The sequence below is a fragment of the Lentinula edodes genome, assembly GCF_021015755.1.
Source record: "Lentinula edodes strain Le(Bin) 0899 ss11 chromosome Unknown C8R40scaffold_35, whole genome shotgun sequence".
In the NCBI taxonomy this organism is placed as follows: Eukaryota; Fungi; Basidiomycota; class Agaricomycetes; order Agaricales; family Omphalotaceae; genus Lentinula; species Lentinula edodes.
The window spans coordinates 459,572-482,860 of record NW_025764341.1 but is presented as its reverse complement, the minus strand read 5'-3'; the positions used below and the strand labels follow the sequence as shown (position 1 = coordinate 482,860).

General features: G+C 46.4%; 8 protein-coding genes across 8 annotated transcripts; 5 read left to right on the top strand and 3 right to left on the bottom strand.

The window, feature by feature from the left end:
- The first annotated feature begins 898 nt into the window (after window positions 1-898).
- On the top strand, window positions 899-3,545 carry C8R40DRAFT_538809 (uncharacterized protein). The gene is made up of 5 exons (XM_046235381.1): window positions 899-1,328; window positions 1,382-1,585; window positions 1,690-1,887; window positions 1,939-2,856; window positions 2,910-3,545. The coding sequence occupies exons 1-5, from the start codon at window positions 1,076-1,078 to the stop codon at window positions 3,188-3,190; spliced, it is 1,854 nt and encodes a 617-aa protein (XP_046082983.1). The 5' UTR covers window positions 899-1,075; the 3' UTR covers window positions 3,191-3,545.
- A 345-nt stretch (window positions 3,546-3,890) lies between these two features.
- C8R40DRAFT_1120743 (nucleolar complex-associated protein 3) lies at window positions 3,891-7,044 on the bottom strand. Its single transcript, XM_046228783.1, has 9 exons — window positions 6,962-7,044; window positions 6,698-6,915; window positions 6,074-6,638; window positions 5,741-6,020; window positions 5,549-5,679; window positions 5,094-5,483; window positions 4,760-5,030; window positions 4,028-4,710; window positions 3,891-3,938 (listed from the first exon to the last, which is right to left on the bottom strand). The coding sequence occupies exons 1-8, from the start codon at window positions 7,001-7,003 to the stop codon at window positions 4,229-4,231; spliced, it is 2,379 nt and encodes a 792-aa protein (XP_046082982.1). The 5' UTR covers window positions 7,004-7,044; the 3' UTR covers window positions 3,891-3,938; window positions 4,028-4,228.
- Window positions 7,045-8,302, top strand: C8R40DRAFT_1120737 (uncharacterized protein). The gene is made up of 6 exons (XM_046228782.1): window positions 7,045-7,396; window positions 7,445-7,544; window positions 7,595-7,623; window positions 7,681-7,834; window positions 7,885-8,017; window positions 8,071-8,302. Exons 1-6 carry the CDS (start codon window positions 7,065-7,067, stop codon window positions 8,196-8,198), a joined length of 876 nt encoding a protein of 291 aa, XP_046082981.1. The 5' UTR covers window positions 7,045-7,064; the 3' UTR covers window positions 8,199-8,302.
- C8R40DRAFT_1120726 (ARM repeat-containing protein) lies at window positions 8,303-15,767 on the top strand. The gene is made up of 15 exons (XM_046228781.1): window positions 8,303-8,889; window positions 8,941-9,020; window positions 9,072-9,415; window positions 9,469-9,863; window positions 9,917-10,396; window positions 10,446-10,802; window positions 10,859-11,048; window positions 11,101-11,310; window positions 11,370-11,699; window positions 11,751-13,060; window positions 13,118-13,395; window positions 13,449-14,465; window positions 14,519-14,814; window positions 14,866-15,414; window positions 15,465-15,767. The coding sequence occupies exons 1-15, from the start codon at window positions 8,485-8,487 to the stop codon at window positions 15,659-15,661; spliced, it is 6,438 nt and encodes a 2,145-aa protein (XP_046082980.1). The 5' UTR covers window positions 8,303-8,484; the 3' UTR covers window positions 15,662-15,767.
- Window positions 15,768-15,852: 85 nt separating this feature from the next.
- Window positions 15,853-18,594, top strand: C8R40DRAFT_1053734 (glycerol-3-phosphate O-acyltransferase; the record flags this gene model as incomplete). Its single annotated transcript, XM_046224880.1, has 9 exons — window positions 15,853-16,026; window positions 16,073-16,152; window positions 16,203-16,639; window positions 16,698-17,011; window positions 17,063-17,254; window positions 17,313-17,469; window positions 17,521-17,767; window positions 17,817-17,961; window positions 18,010-18,594. The coding sequence occupies 9 exons, from the start codon at window positions 15,853-15,855 to the stop codon at window positions 18,592-18,594; spliced, it is 2,331 nt and encodes a 776-aa protein (XP_046082979.1).
- A 200-nt stretch (window positions 18,595-18,794) lies between these two features.
- Window positions 18,795-21,127, bottom strand: C8R40DRAFT_538090 (peptidase M24, structural domain-containing protein). Its single transcript, XM_046235377.1, has 13 exons — window positions 20,782-21,127; window positions 20,668-20,724; window positions 20,506-20,570; window positions 20,336-20,455; window positions 20,184-20,272; window positions 19,981-20,132; window positions 19,845-19,918; window positions 19,768-19,788; window positions 19,558-19,705; window positions 19,346-19,484; window positions 19,264-19,281; window positions 19,101-19,204; window positions 18,795-19,050 (listed from the first exon to the last, which is right to left on the bottom strand). The coding sequence occupies exons 1-13, from the start codon at window positions 20,862-20,864 to the stop codon at window positions 18,996-18,998; spliced, it is 1,125 nt and encodes a 374-aa protein (XP_046082978.1). The 5' UTR covers window positions 20,865-21,127; the 3' UTR covers window positions 18,795-18,995.
- On the bottom strand, window positions 20,930-22,454 carry C8R40DRAFT_1120707 (uncharacterized protein). The gene has a single exon (XM_046228780.1). The coding sequence runs from the start codon at window positions 22,021-22,023 to the stop codon at window positions 21,391-21,393; it is 633 nt and encodes a 210-aa protein (XP_046082977.1). The 5' UTR covers window positions 22,024-22,454; the 3' UTR covers window positions 20,930-21,390.
- On the top strand, window positions 22,455-23,242 carry C8R40DRAFT_1120700 (uncharacterized protein). The gene has a single exon (XM_046228779.1). It carries the CDS (start codon window positions 22,487-22,489, stop codon window positions 22,790-22,792), a length of 306 nt encoding a protein of 101 aa, XP_046082976.1. The 5' UTR covers window positions 22,455-22,486; the 3' UTR covers window positions 22,793-23,242.
- Window positions 23,243-23,289: the final 47 nt, after the last annotated feature.

The window sequence follows — 23,289 nt, the reverse complement described above, 5'->3', positions numbered from 1 at the left end:
AGGGTAAAAATGTGATAAGATAAAAACTTCTTTTTGCTGAATTATTTGGCCCATATCTTTGCATTGTGATAGATTGTCCTTTTATCCAGGATACTGTTGCTGCTTCTGGTGATTACTGTGGAAATATGTAACAGGTCGGCAAGTGAGTTACGCTCCGGATAATATTTGTAAGAGCTTGCAGAGTTCACAACGATCGGAAGAGAAACGATATCAGGATAAGTAAGCGAGTTACAGTCTATCGGTGAAGATTTCAAAAAACACGAGGTCAGAGCAAAGGTTGCACTGAATCAAAAATCCTCGCATCAAGCCACACAAGAGAAGGTTACAAAAGCATAGAAGTTGCTTTCTTCTCAACGTGCGACGAGCAGTTGTGACTACCTTTCTTCCGACTTCCGCAAATTTTGGAAGGAGAGCGTGGGAAGAGATAATGCCCTATTGCCCTACCCGATGCGGTGAATGAGCGCTAATCACCTTAGAGAGAAGTCAAAAGACGTTTGAGGACTCGGAAACATTCAGAGCTGGATATGGAGTTCCGGTTCGTTTCTTTTCTGGTCACATCGCGGTTCTTTAATGTGCTGTTAACCAGGATTAGACCGGTGATAGAAATTGTGTCCTACGGAATGAACTATGGATCATCGGCAGTGACTGAAAACGACATTGTGGTGTTGAAACCGAGTCGCATCAAAAGAGGTACGGAATAACGTAGGGAATTCACACATATATCAGCCACACCAAATCCAACATATCCGACAAGAATTTAGTTCAAAACAAGCAAGCACCAATGGTGATGTAGCCCCAAATGGCACGCTGCAAGTGACTGCACGGATCTGCATCTTCGGCCATCGCTCAGTTATCCTCACACCAGGACTTTGGATACGAACTGCCATTCCTGACTCGACGGATCTTCATCAAGTTTCGTACGGGTGACAGTCGCGATACATAGTCCGTTCCAGTGCTACCAAGTTAAGGAGCCATCTTAGATTTCTTTTTATTTCCATACACGCTGCTAGGAAAAAATTATATATACATTACATGTAACGAGTATGATTTTATTTTTCTACGCTCCTTCCTAGCAATGAACGGCAAATTCCCCTCGTATAGTCCAATGACATCCACACTCTCATCGTCGCCCGATTTTTCTCCTACGCACGGTCACGGTCCTCGAGCTACGCCTTACCAGATTAAAATAAACGACGATCCTGTGGAACTGTCCGTGCAGTCAACTACAAGATCTGCATTGACGCCGCTTCGAAAACACCACAAACTTCTTAAGGACGGCACTGGTAATGAAGTATGGCCCGAGTCGGTAGAACAGATATTTGTCGATGGTTAGTAAACATGTAAGACGATTGAACTCAGTGACTTCCTTATTATTCAACAGGTCTTCGAGCGTACTACGCTTCTACAATTTCACAGAATCATATAGCAAGAACATCAGATGCCGCTATCCCAGGTCGTTCTCGTTTACGCAATGCCTTCCTTGTTCAACATCTTGCCCAATACGGGATTGAGCGTTCCCGGAAACAAGTCGCGTCTCATTTACAGGTACTCAAGAATATGTGGAGAGCCGATGGGAATTTTTCCAGTAAGTATATGGATTTTAGAGTCATTCGGCATTTTTGAATGAATATTTCTCATTATATCTTCGATCAACAAGTGGTGGTGCTGTTTACTGATATGGGGCTGTAGATTACCGCCTTGTTTCAGGGTCCGACTCTTCGTCTGAGCAACATTCCAACTCCCAAGGTTCAACCGAGCGTCACCCTTCACCATCACTCTCGTACTTCTCCACCTCTTCTTCTAGCTCCTCGTCACACAGGCCATCTCTCGGTATGGCCTCGCCGGAGTCATGGTCTAGACTGGTGACATCTCCTTATTCTTCCCCGGGTTCGTCTGCGCACTCTAGCCCCTCACAGTCGCTTGAAATGACTTGTGTAGTTCTACCTACGCAATCTACGCAAAGGCGGAACTTGCCGAAGGTAGATGAGATGTCCGAAGTCGTAAATCGAGGAATATCAATGTCCACAGCACCTAATTATCCCGAACAGACGCCACGTACGACGATTATTCATCGTCAGGAACCACCTAACTGTACACAACAGCTCGAACACTGTGAACCACAGCTCGATAGCTTGATAGGTTCAATGCAAAGTACATTTACTTCAATTGCTGGTATCGAACAAGCGCTAGCAGAGGAAACTACCGCTTTCGTATCAGATCACAAAGCACAAAACCGCCAACGGCATCAGCTTCATAAATCAGTGTCCGTTCCATTATCCTCGGATTACCACTCCCCGGCAACGACCATCGTCACCTCAGAAAAACCTCTTGCAGCACCTATTACCCCAACAAAGTTGTATCTCTTCACAGATGCGATGCTTCCTCTCATCGTAAATCTTGACAAGCTTCCCGGGGATGGAGTTGCATATTTATGCTTACAGTTGGACGTTCCTAAGCCTCAGGCCATCTCGTCACTTGCAAAAAAATCATTGTCTGGCTTCGGTGTTCAGCTCGAGGCCACCTGTCCAGTGACTCGCTCACCATTTACAAATTACAAATGCATCACTCAAGTATGGGGTGTGAGCTCTGATCTCAATTATTCTGCCCGGACAATTGGTTTCCCGGGAACCAAGCAGGAACCGCTTGCCGCCAGCCCTTACATGCTGCGTCGAGAGGTTTTAGTCGCTCAGACACCTCATAAAATTTCAGAGGATCAAGTTCCAATGTCTTGCCTTGCAAGACAGGAAGCCGTGGTTACTTTGTCGGAGCAAGCACTATCAAGGTCATCCAATCGACGGCTGATGATGCTTTACTTCCCGGAAAGTGCGCTGTCTTCATGCCAGCTGCTCGAGCAAGGTATGTAGTCTGTTTCCTTTCCACCGCTCTTCTACATATAATTACTGCTGTAGGAGCAATGATGATACATCAAGAATTAAGTTTCAGTGGTCAGACTTTCCTCCGTATGACATATAATCTCAATCGACAGGAGCAGCTTCCAGCTGCAAAGTTATTGTGGTGGGAGCGTCTCCCTACTGTACACCCGGTTATTTCCCCCAATTCCCTTAATCGATCCACTCCCTCGCAATGGCTAAATGAGCCACATATACAGCTGCATGCTGAGTGCTCAGAGCCTCATTGCTCGATGGAGGATACATATTCCCCTCCTCAATCTTTCGTTCCCTACCTATGAATTAATATTAGCATTCCTCCCGCCATCACTGAGCCGCATTGTTCACCTCGATAAATTGCAGTTTCAGAACAACGGGTTCCTAAACACAAGGACTCTTCTCCACTAAGGTTTTACTTCAAGGACTGGATATTCTGACTTTCCGAAACTCTTTGAACATCTATGTATCAACTTCAAAAGTATCTTCGAAGAATGAACCTTATTGCTACTTTAGAACTTACCTCATAATCAACGGAAATTTCTCAACTTTGCACAGTACCTATTTTTTTTTGTATATCTTGTTGCTAGATATACCTGTGTCCTTCCAAATTGTGTCACTCAATGTTTGACCTCAGAGTCAAATAAAGCACTGGTCAAAGCAGTGAGCTTAAGAAAGTCTATTTGTGAAAGGATCTGACAGCAACTTGTGAATATCAAGCTCCCCTTGTACATGTTTACTAGAATGTATGTAGTTCACAAAAATCTTGATATTTCGATCATCATGTACATGGCCGACGCTGCACCAAATTGTGGAATAACGAAATTGCCTTCCAAGTAGCACCTATGGACTATACTGAGCGAAAAAAAACCCCGTTCACTGTGGGTCTCTCGATGACAGATATTGGAGTTTGGAACCTAATCAGTCTGATATAGGAGAATATTGTACTTCTCTGCTTTTTTTTTGAAATGTGGGTGCGTACGTTAAATTGAACATACAGGAACAACGGATATTCAGGAATGGGCATTCGCGTCGTTTGAGAGCGCATTGACACTTGGACATACGTTATTAGATGTTACATATTTGAGGGTGATTTTTGTGAAAGAAGATCATAAAGTACGAAGATCGAAAGATGCACGCACATTGACAAATTGATCGAAGACATGTGTGAAGGTACACAAGAGTGGAGAATCAAGTGTCAGAGCTCATGATAGGCCACAAAGAAGGGTTTTGACAGCAAGGAAAGAATTCGAAGCATTTGTTGTCCAACGAGATATAAACTATGATATTCTTCCTATCTATCCTTTCTCCGATAGCGTGCTGTCCTTGTCACGAAACATCGCTCACGAAGAACCCATCAAGAGCTTTTCTGCCTCCATTTTGACTTGTGGATCTAGGTGGCCGGTTTTCAAAGCGTAAACTTCCCAGAGACAAGTTCCGAAAGAATTCGACAGTTGTGGGTCGTCAAGATCAGGTCGGTAGACCCCGTCAAATGATCTATCTTCTGTCGACAGTAAGGCTTGAAGCCGAGGGTCTTTTACAACCAGACCCTGGACAAATTGTAGTGTGCGAACAACCACAGGAGCAGACCAATGCATACACGAGCTAAGTAGACGTTTAGCAAAGGCGGCGGATTGCCATGAAGGCGCTGTGCTACCAAGCGTTCTTGGTGAGAATACAATGTTCAAGGCCCGGAACAACATATCTGCCAGAGAAGGAGTCGCAGGTTCCGATGAAAATTCCAAAGCCGGTATCAGCGCGAGAGGAAGAATTATTGCATATAGGTGAGATATGATATCACTGAGATCCATGTTTAGAGCCTCTCCTGAGATACTACGTCAGTTACTGATGCATTGAAATTGTCGAGAACGAACCTTGACCAGAGAGAAGTTCGAAAGCGGTAACGATGCATAGCAACCGATGTTGTATCATGAGGATGTTTTTCAAACTAGCTTCCTGATCGCCGTCGGGGTCAGACAAAATTAAACCCCGAAGCACTTGCATGAGATCTCTGAAAAAATCAATATTGACTAGGTGGGCGTATTTGATAATCCCTTCAAGTGCAGCAGGGAGTAAGAGTGTTGGGGTCGAATTTTTGAGAATTCCGAAATACAGCACAAACATGAGTTTCAAGGTTTCCGTATGCTGAAAGATAGATGCATCAACTTACGAAATGTTTTGGAAATTCGATGTCCAGGATAGACTTACAGTCGTTGCTCGTTCCTCTTTATCTACCTCTGCTTCTGCGTCCCGAAATTCGCGTTCGATCTCTTTCTTCTCCTTGAGGACTTTGAGAGCTTTCTTACTGAGATGAGGTTGATTCGATGTTTTACCCTTGGCTCTCCTTGCTGCATCCTTCCCCTTGGATCGGCTTTGAGCAACAGGCCAAGTTTGTTTGTCGGCCTTTGACTCCGAAGAGCGAACGCCTAGTTCACTTTTCAGGCGCAGGTGTAGAAGACATGATAATACGGCGGGATGAACGTTGAAATGCTTTTCTTTGATCATACGATTGATAAGGCGAACTAACTCCAGAGAAGCAGCGCCAGTTAAGTCATTTCGAAAGACTTCAATGATCGTGTCGAGGCAAAGTTGTGATGTCTAAGAACTAGTCGTTAGCAATTAGTACAAAGCGAACGGGTGCGACAAAATGACAGAAGATTGACCTTACTCCATGATTTCTTACTCAATTGGGCGACGACACAGCTCATGAGGTTTACACGGAAATTAAAATGCACAAGCTCTGTTAGCAACGAACATATACATTGCAAAGCCGTCTCCGACAAGTCATTGCGCGCTATTTCCAAGCAGAAGCGGATTAAGATAAAAACAAGCGAAGCACACTTCAAATTGCACACCTTTGAGTTCGGCTTCCAACACGCGCAGATAGTTTTGATAGACCGAGACTAAACCTTGCTCAAACTCTCGAGTTCGAGCGACAGCCTGGCTGACTTTTTCAGATCTTTCTTTGTCGGTCAGGGAGCGAATACGATATCCCGGAATGATATCTTTATACACGGCCATCTGAGACAGAAATGCGAGTTTTTGGATCAGAGGATCATTGGGAATGGGCTCAGGATATGTGGCCGATGATACTGACGGTAAAGAGAACGCATGTAGTCGTTTGAGAAGGATAAGCTATCATTGTCAAGAGTAAGCAGAGATCCGTTGAGAGATCAGAATGTACCAACTGAGTTCTCTGGATCAGAAAGTATCTCTTGACAAATGCTGGCAATTTGATCCTTTGCAGTTTGTATTTTGGCCTGGCGCGATTTATTTGCCAAGATATCAATTACCGCTAGTCGACCGAATCGTGCCCCAGTAGCAGCATCGTCGCGTATGGGTTTCTCGTTCATCATTTCGTTCGTCATTTCGCCATCTGACTCAGACTGCGCTTCCACAGCAACAGGCAACAGCGCAACGCTTCTACCAGTTTTTTGGATCCTGCCGTCCTTTAACTTGATAGGAAGTCGTTCTGTACCCTGTGTCTCGATTTGCGAACGCCACTGTAATTTCCGAGGCGCAACTTCGTAAGGCATTTCAACATCAGAATCGAAACCGTCAGCATTTTCGCGCGAAGAGTTAGACATGGAATCAAGGTCGTCTGAAGAGTCCAGGAATTCATCGTCACTGATTTCAGAGTTCCAAAATCCCTCATCCTCATCATGAGAATCTACAGAAGGAAGGTCGTCGATGACCGGGACCTTTCTCCATGGTGCATCCAATTGGCGCAATCGTTTTGTCTCCTGCTTACTCCTATAAGGTAGGACGTTCGATATATCAATGAGTACAAACTGACAACATTCAAAGCTCACCTGGATATTCCGTTCCTGTCAAGAGAATTCAAGAATTCTGCTGCACCTCCATACGTATCCAGAAGGTCAATATCTTGGTCAGAAAGAATATCCTTGTCCTCAACAGCTGCATCCGGTATGTCGATTGTTTCTTTGATTGCGTCCTTCCTCTTGGTAGTCGTTTTTGGTTTGGATTTGGAAGACGGGTTCTTGTTCAGCTTCCGCTTTTTGGAAGGGTGCTACAAGTTATCTTAGAAACGCAGTGCAACATAATGGATGCATTACCTGAACGAGGGAAGCCGGTCTTTTGCCAGTCGAATTCCCCATAGATGTGACCTCAACTGGAAGAAAACTGTTCCGTGGGAAACTGTTCTGCTTTCTATCATCTATGGCAAACGGTCGAAGACTACTTCCAGCGCCTTCGCCTTCTTTATCTGAGCGGCGATCCCTATCGCAAGCTCAACACGCAGCCGTTGACTCAGTACTGAAGGACTTGAAATTGTCTTTCCGTCGGTTGTCGACAATGACAACCGCGTTGGCGGACGAAACGCAAGTCTTGGACCGTCTTCATTACAAAAATAAAAATCAGCATCGTTCTTCTTTATTCAGTCGACGTATAAATGAGCTCCGGAGGTACTCTCATCGTACAGAAGACTTTCAAACCTGTAGCCTAGTTAATGACCTCCGTCAAAGTTTTTTTGGCAAGGAGGACGAATCGCAGTGAGTTTCGTCTAGTTTTGGGCTGAGAATGGGTTACATGTGTCGTAGAAGTAAACAGATGAAGGGTTCCTGGTCGCATTACCCAGATGAGAAATATGTACAGAAAATCAAGGAACGATTCTATCTTTTTCTGGATTTGCTGAGAAAGGCGAGTCGAAACCACATCCTTCTACAAATAATATATCCTCACTTTATCAGATGTACACGATCTCTTTCGAGGCATTCAAGTAATCAAACCTATAATAACGTCTTCAAGATCTTGAGAAGCTGATCCTTGCTTTCAGCTTTTTTTCACTTGCTATTCAAACGGGCGCATTTGTTCAGCTGTATCTGACGTTGATTGCTGTTACTTCGAGATTGGCGACTGTGGTTGCAGAAATGATCGAGATACTGCAATTTGTCATTCCTGTCATAGATCGTCTTCTTCCTATTTACAAGGTGCGATTTTTTGTCTGTCGTGTTGATGCAATCGCTCGAAGATGTCTTAGCCAGATACCATTGAGAACCCTGAATTCATTGAAGGAAAGGTGCCTGAGGTACATACAGAGTCACCTATACCTCCACCTCGCCCAACGCCCATCCTGGCTCGAATATCAACGACATTCCGTAAAGAGCGGCTTCGTAAGTTTCCGGTTTTCAAAATTTGCATACATGACTGCTCACAAAAATGCTAGCGATTATCATAGAACGTAGGGTGGTAGACAAACAGTCGAGCACGCAAACAGTTGAATCTACCGAAGGACGTCCACAAAGGGAGAAGGCGAAGAAGAAGGATGAGATAGATGAAATTTTCTCGCTTTAATGTAATGGCTCTCAACTTGGGTGGTATTTCTTTTCATTAGGAAGAGTAAACTGTACATATGTCATTAAATGATGAATAATGGGGATGATAGCTTGGCTAGCCGCTGTTGGTTCACGAAGATAATGTCGTTCGTGTTGAAGGTTTAGGTATGGTTGTGGACGTGCGTATTGTCACGTGCTCAATATGCTTTGGCGCCAGTTGACTGTTGAGATTTAACAACTCTTCAGGCTTTGAGTCTCTTAGTCTCTTCCTAAACTGATTCTTCCCGTTCATTGTCCTTGCCGACATGGATGGCCCTCCTCCACAAGAAGAGGACTTTTCTTCGATTCCTGTTGCTGAACGACTGGCTCACAAAAATTGGAAAGCCCGAGTCAGCGCCTACGAGACCCTTCTGAAGACATTTCAAAATACCGCATCCGATACCGATCCCGCATTCAAACCTTACACCAACAACCCCGATTTGCTGAAGAGGATAGCCACAGACTCCAACGCTGTCGCGCAGGAAAAGGCCATCGAATGTTTGGTGGCATATGTCAAATTTGCAGGAGAAACTGCCGCAAAGACACGGGAAGTCGTGTTGCCTGCACTAGTCGATAAGTGTTACGGATCGTCGAGAGCAGGGACCAAGGCAAATGCTTTGGAGTTGACGCTTCAATACGTGGAAATAGAAAACAGTGGAACTGGTGTTGTGGTGAGTTGATGCGAACTTCTAGCAATCCTTGACTAACGCTCTGCATGATAGAGCGATATTCTCCCCGGGTTGAGTGCGAAGCAGCCTAAGACTATTGCTGGATGTATAGTAGCCCTGAAGGAAATAATCAGGTGAGTTTGTATGCGTCAAATGAGGACACTTACAGACACTGATAAAGTTAGATTATTTGGTATCCAAACCACACCTCCCCCTCCTTTGCTCAAAGCATTACCAAAAATCTTTGCCCATAGTGACAAAACTGTGCGCGCTGAAGGCACTCTCCTCACTCACGCCTTGTACCAATACATCGGTCCTGCAATAGAGACATGGCTCGCAGACCTGAAGCCGGTGCAAGTGAAGGAACTGAAGGAAGCATTCGAGAATATGGAGAAGGAAGGGAAAGGCAAAGGAACATTGAAACCTGAGCGGTTGACGAGAGCACAAGCACGTGAAGCGGAAGCCACGGCTGAGAATGACGGTGATGGAGATAATGAACAGACACTAGATGGTGCAGGCGATGATGTAGGTGAGTATATCTTGAATGTCTACTAGTTCCAGATAATAATGTAACTGTTGCAGATGCCAACTTCGATCCTCGTGCCTTCGCAGAACCGGAGGACATTGTTTCTAAACTCCCCGCTTCGCTTTCCACCGCGCTAACATCTTCCAAATGGAAGGAAAGGAAGGAAGTTCTTGACGAACTTCAGGCTGTTCTAAACGCAACTCCCCGCATCAAAGATGCACCTGCGCTGGGGGATTTAGCTAAATCATTAGCAGCCAGAGTCCAAGCCGATGCTAACATCAACTGTGTTATGACGGCTGCTGCGTGCTTGGAGGCTCTGGCGAAGGGTATGTCGGCCTCATTCTCTCGATTCCGAGAGACTGTTGTACCTCCAATGCTTGAGCGGTTGAAAGAACGGAAGGCTACGGTGACGGATGCTATCGGAACCGCGTTGGACGCCGTGTTTTTGACTGTGAGTGAACTTGTTGCGTTGATTTTACTGTTTTGCGTGATCTGGCTACGCAGACTACTCTCTCCGACATCATACCTGACCTCGGTCCCGCGCTTGGGCACAAGAATCCACAGGTGAAAGAAGGCACTTTGAAATTTCTTCGCCGTTGTCTCGCCATCTCCAGAACACCCATCCAACCTCCTCAAGTCAAACCACTCGCCGAAACTTTGGCCTCTATACTGGAAGATAGTTTCGAGGGCTGCCGGAATGAAGCCGCGAACTGCTTGGGAACTTTGATGAAAATGGTGGGAGAGAGATCGTTGAACGCAGTCATTGATTCTTTGGCCGATGTTAGAAAGGCCAAAATCAAGGAAGCATTTGAAAAGGCTACTGTCAAATGCAAAGTTGGCGGTGCTGCTCCGCCTACGATGAAGCCTGCTGCTCCTCTCGCAAAAAAGGCTCCTCCAAAGATTGCTCCGCCAATGAAAGAAGAACTTTTAATAGATGATGTCGAACCGCCAAAGAAAGTTGCCAAACCTCCTGCAAGATTAATGGTGAGCGTTATAATGTTTTGTCTGTGTTTGATTAAACTAAATATCACAGACTCAGAAAGCGAAACCCAGTGTTCCCTCCGGAACTTCGTCTGTCCCCCCCTCTGCTCCTCCACCCAAGAAACCACCGCCAGCTACCGGTGCCAAGCCTGCAAAATCTACAGCGCCAGCAGCTCCTGGTGCTTTGGATACTTTCAAATACAAACACACACCGGAGGACGCCGAGACTTTGGCTGCCGACTTAATTACTGCATCTATCTTAACCGACTTGGGAGATGCAAACTGGAAAACACGATTAGCTGCTCTTGATGAAATGAGCGCTTGGTTAGATGGTGTAATCGTAAACGTTGATTCAGAAGTGATGATTCGTCTTTTAGCGAAGAAGGGATGGGCGGAAAAGAACTTCCAGGTCAATTTCCCTCTAACCTCCAACTCGAATCTCTTTAAATCTGATTCGGAGTACAGGTTTCAGCGAAAATATACGGTATCTGCTCTATGTTAGCAGAACACTCTACAACCTTTGGTAGATCGTGTGTCGCCATTTGTGTGCCGCATATGGTCGAAAAATTAGGAGATATGAAGTTGAAGAAACCTGCTGGTGACGCACTGCTTTTATTTAGCGAGAAGACTTCCCTGCAGTTCGTTCTCAATCAAGGTCTGTCTATTAGCTACTCATCGAGACATTGTTGAACTGAGGCGGTCATCAGCTTATGAGCCTCTGTCTAAGCAGAAAGCACCGAAAGTCCTCGCAGACGCTATTGCCTGGATCAACTCTGCCCTAACCGATTTCGGGATTGTTGGTTTGTCACTTCGCAGTCTCATCGATTTCTTGAAAACTGCGCTTCAAAACTCTAACGCTACTGTTCGCACAAGCGCAACGAAAACTTTAGTAACCATGAAGCTTTTTGCAGGTTCCGGTGCGTCATATTATTTCTGAGAGAGCATAGCATAAATGCGGGTCTGACTGTGACTTCAGGCATCAAGGACCTGCTCGAGGACTTGAATCCCCAGTTACTGAATACTATCAGTTCGGAGTTCGATAAAGTCGAAGGCATTGCACCCTCAGAACCCACACGACTATCAGCAGATGTAGCAGCCGCACCTACGGCCACTTCGCAATCTGGTGGAACTGGTAGCGACGCGTTAGACGAGCTTTTCCCCCGTGTTGAAATCGATGCGCTGCTGAAAGGCACAACTATTTTGGCGGATGCTAAAAACGAAGCTTGGAAGACAAAGAAAGAAGCGTTAGAAACTTTGCAAGGCATTCTGGATCAGGGCAGTAATAAGCGCTTAAAACCAAACATGGGTGAGCGGTGCTCAAGCTGCTGTGTTGATTTATCACTCACAAAGCTCCCAGGTGAAATTGCTCAAGTGCTCAAAGCAAGAGTAGTCGATACCAATAAATCTGTACAATTACTCGCATTGGATATTGTTGCTCGAATTGCGACTGGGATGGGGAAACCGTTCGAGAAACAGAACCGTTTCTTCGTTATTCCTATAGCAACAGTTCTGGCAGATCAGAAGGCTCCAATTCGTTCCGCTGCTCTCACAACTTTGACTTGCATAGCCAATGCATGCGAAACACTGGACTCTCTGGTACCAGGTATTGCTTCCGGGCTTGAAACCGCCAATCCTCTGCAAAAAGCAACTTTGCTGCATTGGATCTCCGATTGGTTCAAAGAACACGAACCCACTCCTGGTCTGGATCTTAGCGGCTGGGCTGCTCCTATTGTGTCTTCCCTCGATGATCGCAATGGAGACGTACGTAAAGGGGCACAGGCATTGCTTCCTGTGCTGATTACATGTGCTGGTTTCGATTATGTGTTGCAACAAACCAATTCTCTAAAGCCAGCATCAAGAACATCTGCAGCTCCACTAATCCAGGCTGCACGTCCCCTCGCCCCCGTAGAGCCTCCTGCCGCTCCAGCCAGTAAAGGCAAAGCTTCTGCGCCTCCGTTCCAGTCACAGGCTTCCTCCCCTCGATCCGAATCACCTGCGATAACTGAGAACCCCCCATCCAAATCGGTCAAATTGACTGGGGTACGCCGAAAACTTCCTTTGGGTAGCACACGTCGACCGGAATCGAGGTCGGAAACTCCCGTCGAAGCTACTGCTTCCAAGTTAGCCAAACCTCCCGCTGGACTCAAGCGACCAGGTCCCCTGGCGTCGTCCGCCGTCAAAGGTGCACCTATAGCGGCGTCACCAGCGTCGCCATCACTTTCTCTTCCATTCTTCAGCTCAAATGTCGAAGCAAGGAAAAGTCGCTGCAATCGGGATCCTGGTAGATGGATCAATGAAAGTGGCACAACAAGAAAGGACCTCGCCGATTTGTTATGCAGTCAAATGGAAGGGCATGCTTCAAAGGAGGTCATTTCTCGCCTGTTTAGCCACGATCATAATGCCATAAACGACCACATTGCAGGAATTAATATGCTCTGCGATATGTATAACTTGGCGCAAGGTGCAGATGAAACAGTGGAAGCAGTTTGCCTCGCCAATTTCGATCTCCCTCTGAAGTATGCCTCCATCAAGGCCCACGAACCTCAACCGAGCTTGATATCCAAGTGCTTGGAGCTAGTCGAAACCGTATTGGCCTTTCTCCGCAACATTAATTATCAGTTAACTGATAATGAAGCATTGTGCTTCATACCGACTATCATTTTCAAGGTTGGTCCAGAATTTTATCCAACTATCTTTGCTTGAATTGACTTGGCCCCTCGATAGCTCGGGGATGCTCGCGAACAAGTTCGTGTGCGCGTGCAGAACATGATACAGTCGTTACCAAAAGTATATGCCTATAGCCATGTCTTTCAATTGCTACTAGAACACGGATTGAAGTCGAAGGTAGCAAAAACTCGCCAAGGAACTCTCGATGAGCTAGCTACGTTGCTCAAGAAGTCCGGAATCAGTGCTTGCGACCCATCTAAAGCATTCCCATTGATTTCATCTATGATATCAGACAAAGATTCATCGGTCCGTAAATCCGCTTTGACTGTTTTGAGGTATTGTTCTGTGCGCCTTATAACACAAGGAAAATATGCTGACAATTGTGTAGCGAAGGCTACACTATCATAGGTGAAAAGGTGTGGACTTACGTCGGTCATCTCCCTCCCAAGGACAAAACACAATTGGAAGAACGTCTACGTCGAGTTGCTGGTCCAAGCTCTCACGATAAGCCTCACACTCTGGTCGCTCCGCAGATTGGTCGTATCGCAGGTAGTGGTCTACCCCGTCCTAGTTCTCCTGCGTTCTCAAGCAGAGTTGGAAACATACCACGCCCAGCAAGCCCCGCAGTTGGAGCCTCCAGATTAGCTCGACCTCCTTCGCCAGCACATACGCGCTCAACGTCACCTACGCAATCTAATCGAGTACCTTCCCCATCGTTCAGTATGAAAGGTCCGACAACATCTCATCTCCCTGGTCCCTCTCAATCATCTACGCCACTGTCTCCTACGATCGCCAATCGAAAGCCTACATTACCATCGCGCCTCGGCCGGCCCAAGTCGCACTTTTCTCACCCTTCCGACTCCCATTTGACTTTGACAAATGAAAAACCCCTCCTCGACAAAAATATTAACGGTGGGGACGAGGATCCAGACGACCTACAACCAGCTGGATCTGATGACATCACCCTCACAATATCAAGTATCTTGAGTAGCGATCCTTCGCGGTCGGTCGACGCGCTAAAAAAAATCCAGAAAATACTTAGTGTGGGACCCGAAGGATGCAACAGCTCACCACTGTACAGGGATCTTGCAGAGCATACTGAAGGTCTAATTGAGACAATAACGCTCCAGATGGCCCACATTTTCGAGCGTCCTGAAGACATCGCATCAGAAGAAAATTTTAGGCTCGCCAAACACCTCATCCAAACGCTCAATAACTTCTGCGACCATCCGCTACTAGCAGAATCATTGACCATTGATATTCTGACGTCTCTTCTAGAGGAACTGACGTTGAGGTTGTTAGAAACAGATGACAGTAGTGTGAAACAAGTCAAGGATTTATCGCGCTTTATCAACATGATAATTCTTCGTTTGTTTGCCACCGGCCGCAGAATGTCTGTTTTCCGGTAAGATAGTTGGGTCGTTCCAGTTTCACATTAAACTCATTGCGCCTTTCTAGGGCTTTGTTTGCGCTCTTGCTTCAAATTGTGAAGCCCTTTCCAAGCAACCGCACCACAACAGATTCACAAGAGGCCAAAGTCGCTGAACTAGTACTGAAGTGTGTCTGGAAGCTGGCACGTAGTATTCCACAGGATCTGAATGAGCGCAAACTTGATCCAGTCGAGCTATTTCCGGCTATTGAGCACTTCCTTCAATCCGTCCCTCCTAACGAATGGCGAGCTAGAGCAACGAACAAAGTACCATGCGGAGACATGCCATTGCGAACTATCAAAGTGATTATACAACATGTAGTTGGTGAGTACTTCTCGTCCTTTCAAAGAGAATGCGGTGCTGATGTATGTTAAGCACATTATGGGGACGATGTCTACGACCTACTATCCGCCTCCTTTGATGATCCCTCTGCGACAATCGTGTATCCATACGTTTATCGTATTTTAAATTCAAGCAGTGCACATGCTACCTCCGAACCTCCGCAGAATGGGCATGACGATCTCGACCGGCGTTCGCGTCCAGTGTCAACAACATCCAGTCGTCCTATATCTCCTCAAACAGCATCTTCTGCTACCTCCGGTGGACTCCGACAATCTCCTGGTCGTCGTGATAGTCCCTTACCGGCAAGTGGGAATGGCTATGCTCCCGTTGAAGAACCTGATCCTGATGCCCAATTGCTTGTCATCATCGGCCATATATCGAGCGAGACCACTGGTGCACTGCACAAAGAAGGTATCACCGAACTTCATCACTTTTTGAAGGCATATCCACACAAGCGTCCTCGAGTAGAGAAAATGCTGGAATCAACTGGAGCTGCATTTAGAAAGTACATCAACCGTGCACTAGCAAGTCGTGCAGCGGAAGATCAGGAAAGAGGCGTTGCAGTTGCGGATACCTTGTCAAGTGAGTTGAGATACACGTCATCTCTGAAGATACTAAAGTATTTTTTCCAGAGCTGGAATCAAATCATCAAGAGCCTCCCTCTTCGCCCATTCATAGCGATTCGGCTCCTCAGTCACCGCGTAGAGTCAGTGGGGGGGCGGCAGAGGATAAATTGTCTCGTTTGCACGATATTTTCCAATACCGTTCTAGCACTGTGAGCAATGGCTCCTCCCAGGGACCTGCCCCTACACGGACTTCGGCCGGCTAGTCTTCATTCGTCGCTTTCTGATATCACAGTGTCTACCCATTTTCTATAGCTAATTGTAGTTGACTAAAAATCAAAATTAAACCCTAACCATGAGCTTCTACATGAGGTCATCACTTGTTTGAGACCATGATGTCCAGACTTTGTTCCTTATCACGACAACATTACTAGGCCTTCAAATTTTCATGGTGGACATGGCTGCTGCTACTCCAGTTAAAATTGATAGCTCTCACTTGAACTATGAGGCCTCCATCCTTTTCTGGAAACTCATTGTCAACATCTTCTTTCGTGAAATTCGTCCTAGAGGTGCCTTCAACATCCCTCGCAAAGGCCCCGTCATATTTGTGGCTGCTCCTCACAATAATCAGGTATGTGCATATTTGTCGTACATATCATACCGCTAAGGCTCTGTAGTTCCTTGACCCTTTACTTTTAAGTCTGCAAGTGCACAGAGAAACACATCGGCATGTCCAATTCCTCACTGCAGCAAAGAGGTCAGTTCTGCATCGACGGCTACGGCTTTCAATCCTCATTTTTATTCCAGTTTGAACCGCCAATTCGTAGGACTATTCTCGCGTTTAATGGGCTCGATTCCCGTCGCGCGTGCTGCTGACGATGCAAAACCAGGCACTGGGAAGGTCTGCCTTGCGGAAGAAGATCCATGTCTTGTCATCGGAGAGGGAACGCAATTCACGACCGAGTTTTCACCTCGAATGCAGATTATGTTGCCGAAGACGGTCAATTATGCGACTGCGGAGGTTGCAGAAGTCGTATCAGATACGCAGCTCAGAATCAAGAAGGAATTCGGAGGAGACAGTGGGAAGCGAACAGCTAAAGTGAAAGAAAAGCTCGCAGAACTTCGCAGAGATGGACAGGTTGGCCTCGAATTCAAAATCCTTCCATACGTCGACCAGCAGCAGATGTATCAGTATGTGTACGAATCACTAAGACATGGGGGTAGTATTGGCATATTTCCTGAAGGTACGACACGACCTTCTCATGTTTTTTGTCATTCCATGAACTTTTTTCAAATCAACAGGTGGTAGTCATGATCGTACAGACCTTTTACCGTTGAAAGCTGGAGTATCAATAATGGCTCTAGGTGCAATGGCGAACGATCCGGAATGTCATGTCAAAATCGTTCCTGTTGGGTTTTCTTATTTCCATCCCCATCGATTCCGTTCTCGTGCAGTCATCGAATTTGGGTCCGCATTAGACGTACCTACCGAGTTTGTGGAAATGTATAAACAGGGCGGCGTTCAAAAACGAGAGGCCGTCTCAAAATTTCTCGATCTGATATACGACGGGCTGAAAACAGTCACAGTACGGGCTCCTGATTACGACACACTTATGGTAAGTCTTCACTGAGTCCATTCAATACATCTTCCGAAACGTATTTCGTAGTTGATACAAGCTGCGCGGCGACTATATAAGACACCTGCCCAGCATCTAACACTGGGTCAAGTTGTCGAATTGAATAGACGTTTATTGGAAGGCTACACGCACTTCAAAGATGAGCATCGTATCCAGAAGCTGCGCCAAGATGTTCTCAAATACAATCGTTTATTGCGCGATTTGGGACTACGTGATCATCAGGTGCGTCATTCCGTCGAAGAAACCTGTCATGTCATTGTCGCCGCTCACATCTTTCCAGGTACCTAGGGCCCAAAAAGCCAATTGGAAAACTTTGGGGTTGTTGACATATCGCGTTGGCTTACTCATTGTCTGGACCATTTTCGCCCTCCCCGGTACAATATTAAACGGACCAATCTTCATACTCGCCTCTATCTTATCCAGGCAAAAAGCTAAGGGTAGGTTCCATTCTCCCCTGACCAAGTCATATCCTCTCATCAGTCCTGCAGAGGCACTTGCTGCTTCCACGGTCAAACTCAAAGGGCGGGATGTCCTCGCAACTTGGAAGGTTCTCATCTCACTTGGTGTTGCCCCTGTGTTGTATCTGCTATATGCCTTCCTTGCGACTCTCATTGCGATCCGTGCGAACGCGACAACGAAATGGAAAATCATGACCCCGCTTATCGTCTTCATGGCATTGCCTTTCATGAATATCGCTGCATTAAAATTCGGTGAAGCAGGAATGGATGTTCTAAAGTATCTTTCTTTCTTTCCTTGAGGGGCGCGAATTTCACATTTCGTGTAGATCCCTTCGTCCTCTGGTGGTAGCATTAGTTCCCGGACAACAGCGAACCCTTGATAAACTAAGAGCCATGAGAGAGCAACTTTCTAATGAAGTGGCCGACGTTATAAACGATTTTGGTCCAAAACTTTATGAAGATTTCAACCAGGTTTGTCATTCTCTTCCGACTCAACAGAATGTAACTGATCGAATTCAGTGGCGAATGTTACCTTCTGCTAGTGCTCCTCCGTCGTCCGGCACACCCGGCTTATGGCGGAGGAAGAGTAGCACTGGGGCTGTTGACGCACAGGGTTTAGGATTGATTCATCCGATGACTTGGATTGACGAGCGATTGTTCGGATGGAGTAGGAGTGCCCATCGTGGTACCAGCGCGTGGGCTGGGTCTTTCGAAGAACCCAGTCATACTGGCACACCGGAAGATTCAGATGAGGAAGACGCAGGCGACTACGATCATGTCATTGGACTTGTACCGGGTCATGATGATCATTTGGGCAGTAAAACTCGCAGTCGTAATAATTCTTATGCAAATCTGCAACGCCTTCGTCTCTCATCATTGGCACAAACGACTGGGACGGATGTTCCTTCTGCGTTCAGCCCTTCGTCTCCTGATGACGATGGCTTGCAAATTCGGACTGGACATCGAGCCAGGAGGGAAAGCCTCTCTGATGGAGTTCCGGTGCAGCGATTGGCTGCTGTGGACCGACGAGAACCTTTTCCTGACGCCACTGGAGATCTCAACGAAGAGATTCGTCAGGGAAAAACTGGACAGTCAATAATATAACATAGACAATTGTGTGTATTCCGTATTAATTTGGCTTAGTTGTAGTACTGTTCTTCGGTTTCCGGCTTGCACCTGCGAACGTGAAAAAGACCTAAGACCGACAAAGATAAATGCTCAGCGAACAAGGCGACATGTCAGCTTCACAAGGATTTTTTTGCAGCTTAGATAAAAAGAGGTTATCATCTCTATATCGGATAATCTCAAGCTTGCGATGATGCTCCTGATATGTCCCGATATGAGATATCGGAGACCTGTCTACTAGTGTCTACTTAGTCGTCGTCTAGACCTGCCCTGTGAGGCCAGGTGTCCCGATTAGCTGAATAGAACATTCTAAGGTTCACGCTTTAGAGTTTTGCTTCCGCGGTATCAAAATAATAATTGTCGCATGCGGAGGCAAATTTTTAGATCGATGGAGATCTCCCTGCAGTGAGGATTTCAACCCCCGTCTCCGTGATGCTATCCAGATTCATCAATTAGAGGCTGATTGGTGCAAATGGTCGACTTACAGCAAGGTCTCCTCAAATTGGGCGCTACGTTTCCCGTCTACAGTGGTAGCCGTCCAGTTATCAGGCCAATGAATTTCCGACCAATTTGTTCCGAGGTTAAGCATCTATAAAAGTGACCTCGTCAGGACAAAGCCGAGGCTGTCGGACCTGGGAAAGAAATTACCGGTTCAATGGTGAATATCTTTTTTTTTTTTGAAAATCTACGTTAGGTACAATGAAAGGTGGGACCGTACACACAGGCTTACCATGCCAGTCTTCATGGTCCCGACCGCCTTATTCTTGGCGTAATGCGGGATATTTGGTGAGCAATGGAATAGCTCGTGGATACCATGACCGGTATACGATCTGACGACGGCACATCCATTGGCGCGTGCGATGGGTTCGCTTAGTTAGATAAGGACGGCCGACGAGATGCTCAGACTCAATATTTATTTATGCGAAGAAGTAGAGTACTCACATGGCCTTTCCAAGGTCACGGAAAAGAGCCCCTGGTTTGCACAGTTTGATAGAGGCATCCAGGCTTTCGCGGGTGGTTCGGATCAGTTTCTGAGAGTCTTCATCGATTTTTCCAACGGGGTAGGTCGCATTGACGTCCCCATGATAGCCTTGAGACAAAAAAATTAAAGTAGCGGGACCCAGTCTGATCGAATGAACAAAAAAAACTCACCATCATAGAACAAGCTCACATCTGACAATATGTTGTCAGCAAACAGCAACTGCTCGTCAAGATACCGGATGGCATACCAATGTTGACGATGTCCCCTTCTTGTAGGATTCGTTGATCAGGAATTCCATGACATATGACTTCGTTTATAGACCTTTGATTGAGCACATCTTAATACCAGCAGTAGCAGACTCTAAAGACTTAAAAAAGACTAACGTGCACACCGACTTCGGATAGTTCCTGTAATTCAAGGTAGACGGGTAGGCGTTTCGTTCTATGGTCGCATTGTGCACGATTTCATCTAATTCGTCGGTGGTTATTCCGGCACGTACATGTGATGCAGCGATATCGAGGACCTCTCGGGAAAGCTATGGTCCAGTGTAAGCATATGTACTTATCCGAGAAATCGAAGTGCATACCCGACAGGCCGTACGCATTTTCTCTATTTCCTCCGAAGAGAGAATCCGTGGAGGTTGACCAGCTTCCCTCATTTCCGAATTTGGTCTTCCTGTGGGAGCAAAGTAGATGAAATAAGCTCGGACACTGCTTGGAAAAAAATGTTCAATTGTACCGGTTGTGGCATAGTCAGGTCGAGGAATATGGCCCGGGACCGTGCGCCGAGGAGACAGCGGATACAATGGTCGGACGGTACCAGTAAAAGAAAAATTAGGAAACGGATTGTAGGAATCAGCTGAAGTAAAGGTGAATGAGCGGTATTATCTAGATTGGTCCAGCACGCACGACTCTTTCCAACATTCACGGAGGAGCCAGGGTTCTTCGCCAGTTCGTGAATCAATTTGTGTGCTCTCTGTACCAATGTGAGATTGAACCGAGCACTTGAAAGCTGACTTACCCCTGGTCCGAGGATGAGTTGCAATTTGTTTCGGATAATACAATGAGAACTCACATCCTGCCTTGTAACATTCCTGACTGCAGAAGAACGAACCTCGGATGCCTAATCTGGATGGCTCAGTCAACATTTACCCACAAGATCGCCCCCGCGCTGAAGAGTCATACTTGCTACACGTAGGGCATTCCATCCGTGACGGGGGATTACCGTTGATACAGGTTTCGCTTTGGCAAAGGACGGCGGAAGACATTTCGGCTCTTGGAAGTCGCGGTCAAAGTTTTTGTTCTGGACCAATCAAACTGCGCGTCTAAACTGACGCCGGGCTTGTTATCATTTTTATATGCTGTAGTACTATAACTAAAGCGACTCGTAGTGTACTATCCCGAGATAGCTAGGGACACAATACTATAGAAGGTGACGGACCAAAATATGAATACATGCGAGCGAAGTGCGAATAATTAGATGTGATGAGAGTAGTATACGTAGCGGCGACGTAAGTTATCTAGATGTGCATAGGATCAAGCAGATGCGTAGAGAAATATAAAGAGTTTAGGGGATAAGTAAACGATGCAAAGGTCAGAAAGCAGTGTAAGACAGCAAGGAATTAGATGTGTGGGAAGGACGCAGGACGACACTGACAAAATCCCATGGAGAGTAACATACGACAACATTAGCAAGAGGGTGTTTCGTGGAAAACATTCATGCAAAGCAAAAAGATTAGGACGGCTGCGTACAGCTCCTTCTTTGTTTTTGGATCCAGCCTAGTCCTGTCCTACTTAACGGCGATGAGGCAACACTTCGAGCTTGTACGCGCTCTCCGTGTCAGCGCAAGCTCTCCGCAAAGCCTTGAAGTGCGTGGTCCCGAATATTTCGTTCAGTATGGCTTCGTTAGCATTCACCCAAGCGGCGGGAGGAAGACCACGAGTGGTACGATAGATGCCTTGGGACATTTGTTCTTCGAACGCGACGGTGACGAGACCCGTGAGCAGGCATTGTATTAGACTAAGAATGTCATTGATAGGAGGACATATCTTCCGTACTGATTCGAATATGTCACTATGGAAGACCATCTGCCATTGAACGCGCCGTTCAGGCGAAAAAAAGGAACTGGCATGGACTGGAAGCTGCAGGCGCAAGGAAGGACCAGCCGGGAGGCCGACGGAAGAACGCCAAATGGAGGATGTTTCGAGGGAGAAGAGCATTCGGGGATCAGAAGGAGAGACGTCCTTCCAATTGTGGTTACGGATTAGTTGCAGGCGCAGGGTCTGAAGCCAGCGGTGAGCACGTGCATAAGTTGCACCTAATGCTTCCGCCGTGGTAAGAGGAATACGGGTGCGTCTAGCCCAATCATCCATGTTGCGTACGTCGCTGGAGAAGACGACCTCGGGTTTGGAATGTGATGCCTGCATACTGTCCAGTAGTGAGCTTCCGTTCTTCTGTATTGGTAATAAGTGAGCAGTAGATGTTAGGACCAAGGGTTTGCTAACAGATACAGGTATTATCAGCCGTTGCACAGCAGGCCAGAAGGAATAAGACAGTGAGCTGGAGCTGGAAGGACGGATGCTCAGAGGGAGAGAACGAGGTGAAGGAAAAGCATAACAGGGCTGGCTTTATCAGTGCCCGACGAAAAGGGCCACGGCTCACCATTTAATTTTTTTTGAATTTCTGACCCGCCCATTAAAAAACGTTCCACGGCGCCGAGCACCCCCTTTCCTTCTTAGGTAACTTCCTACTAAATTTTATGAGTTTTTCTGAGTTTTTCCCGGATTCTCTGCCTAAATTGGTGTTCTTCCCTCCATCCACCGCTCATCTCAAGACCTGTCCTTATTCCGAAAAAGCCTCGACCATGCATTTCGGGAACTTTTTGTATTCATGTGTAGTGCTATCGGAGTACTATATATGTATGTCTTATATTTTTTTGACGGTATACGCGCCTCTCGACTCCCAGATCTTGCGCCTTGGAATAAGCACTTGGGTTGTCACGGTTCCTGTAGCAACGTACACTTTCGCCTGAAACACTTCGACCCGTCTACATCTCAGATTTACACAAGGTGTTCGTTCTTGCAAACAAATGAATATATATGTAAGTTCTTCCAGAACCAAATTTTCTTCATTCCTTGCAACAGGACTAGTTTTGAAAGGTGTCTCAAGGCGTTCAGCAGAACGAGCAGAACCTGAGCAGAACTACATAGAAAAAGGAGAATTTACATAACTTACTTTATTCGCCGTTTCATCGATATTCGACCCTTGTCACCAAATGCTAACTTGCCGCGACGCGTTAGGTGAATGTCGGAGTCCGACCGCTGCCAGCTGCCCCGTAAAGATAAAGGATTTTACATAGAACTTGAATAGCCCGGTGGTCCATTTCAATATTCCGTTCACAGTCCCAAGATCAGAGTCATTGGCAACGGTCGCCGGAAGAGAGAGGAGAGGTGAACTGAACGACAGCTCGTGCAAGGGCTGCTTGATCAGGTATGGAGTATACCGCGCCGGGATTCAACGGCAAGTTCTACATACATACATTTGTAAGGCTTGCCGCGGTTTTGGCATGGCATGAAGTCGAGGAACAACGAGGAACGGACGTCGGCGTTGTATATGTATGTGTGCACGTGGCTTAAGCGCTCATAAACACAGCTGTGACTCCCCATTCAAGTTAGCAAGTATCAGGTTTTCAT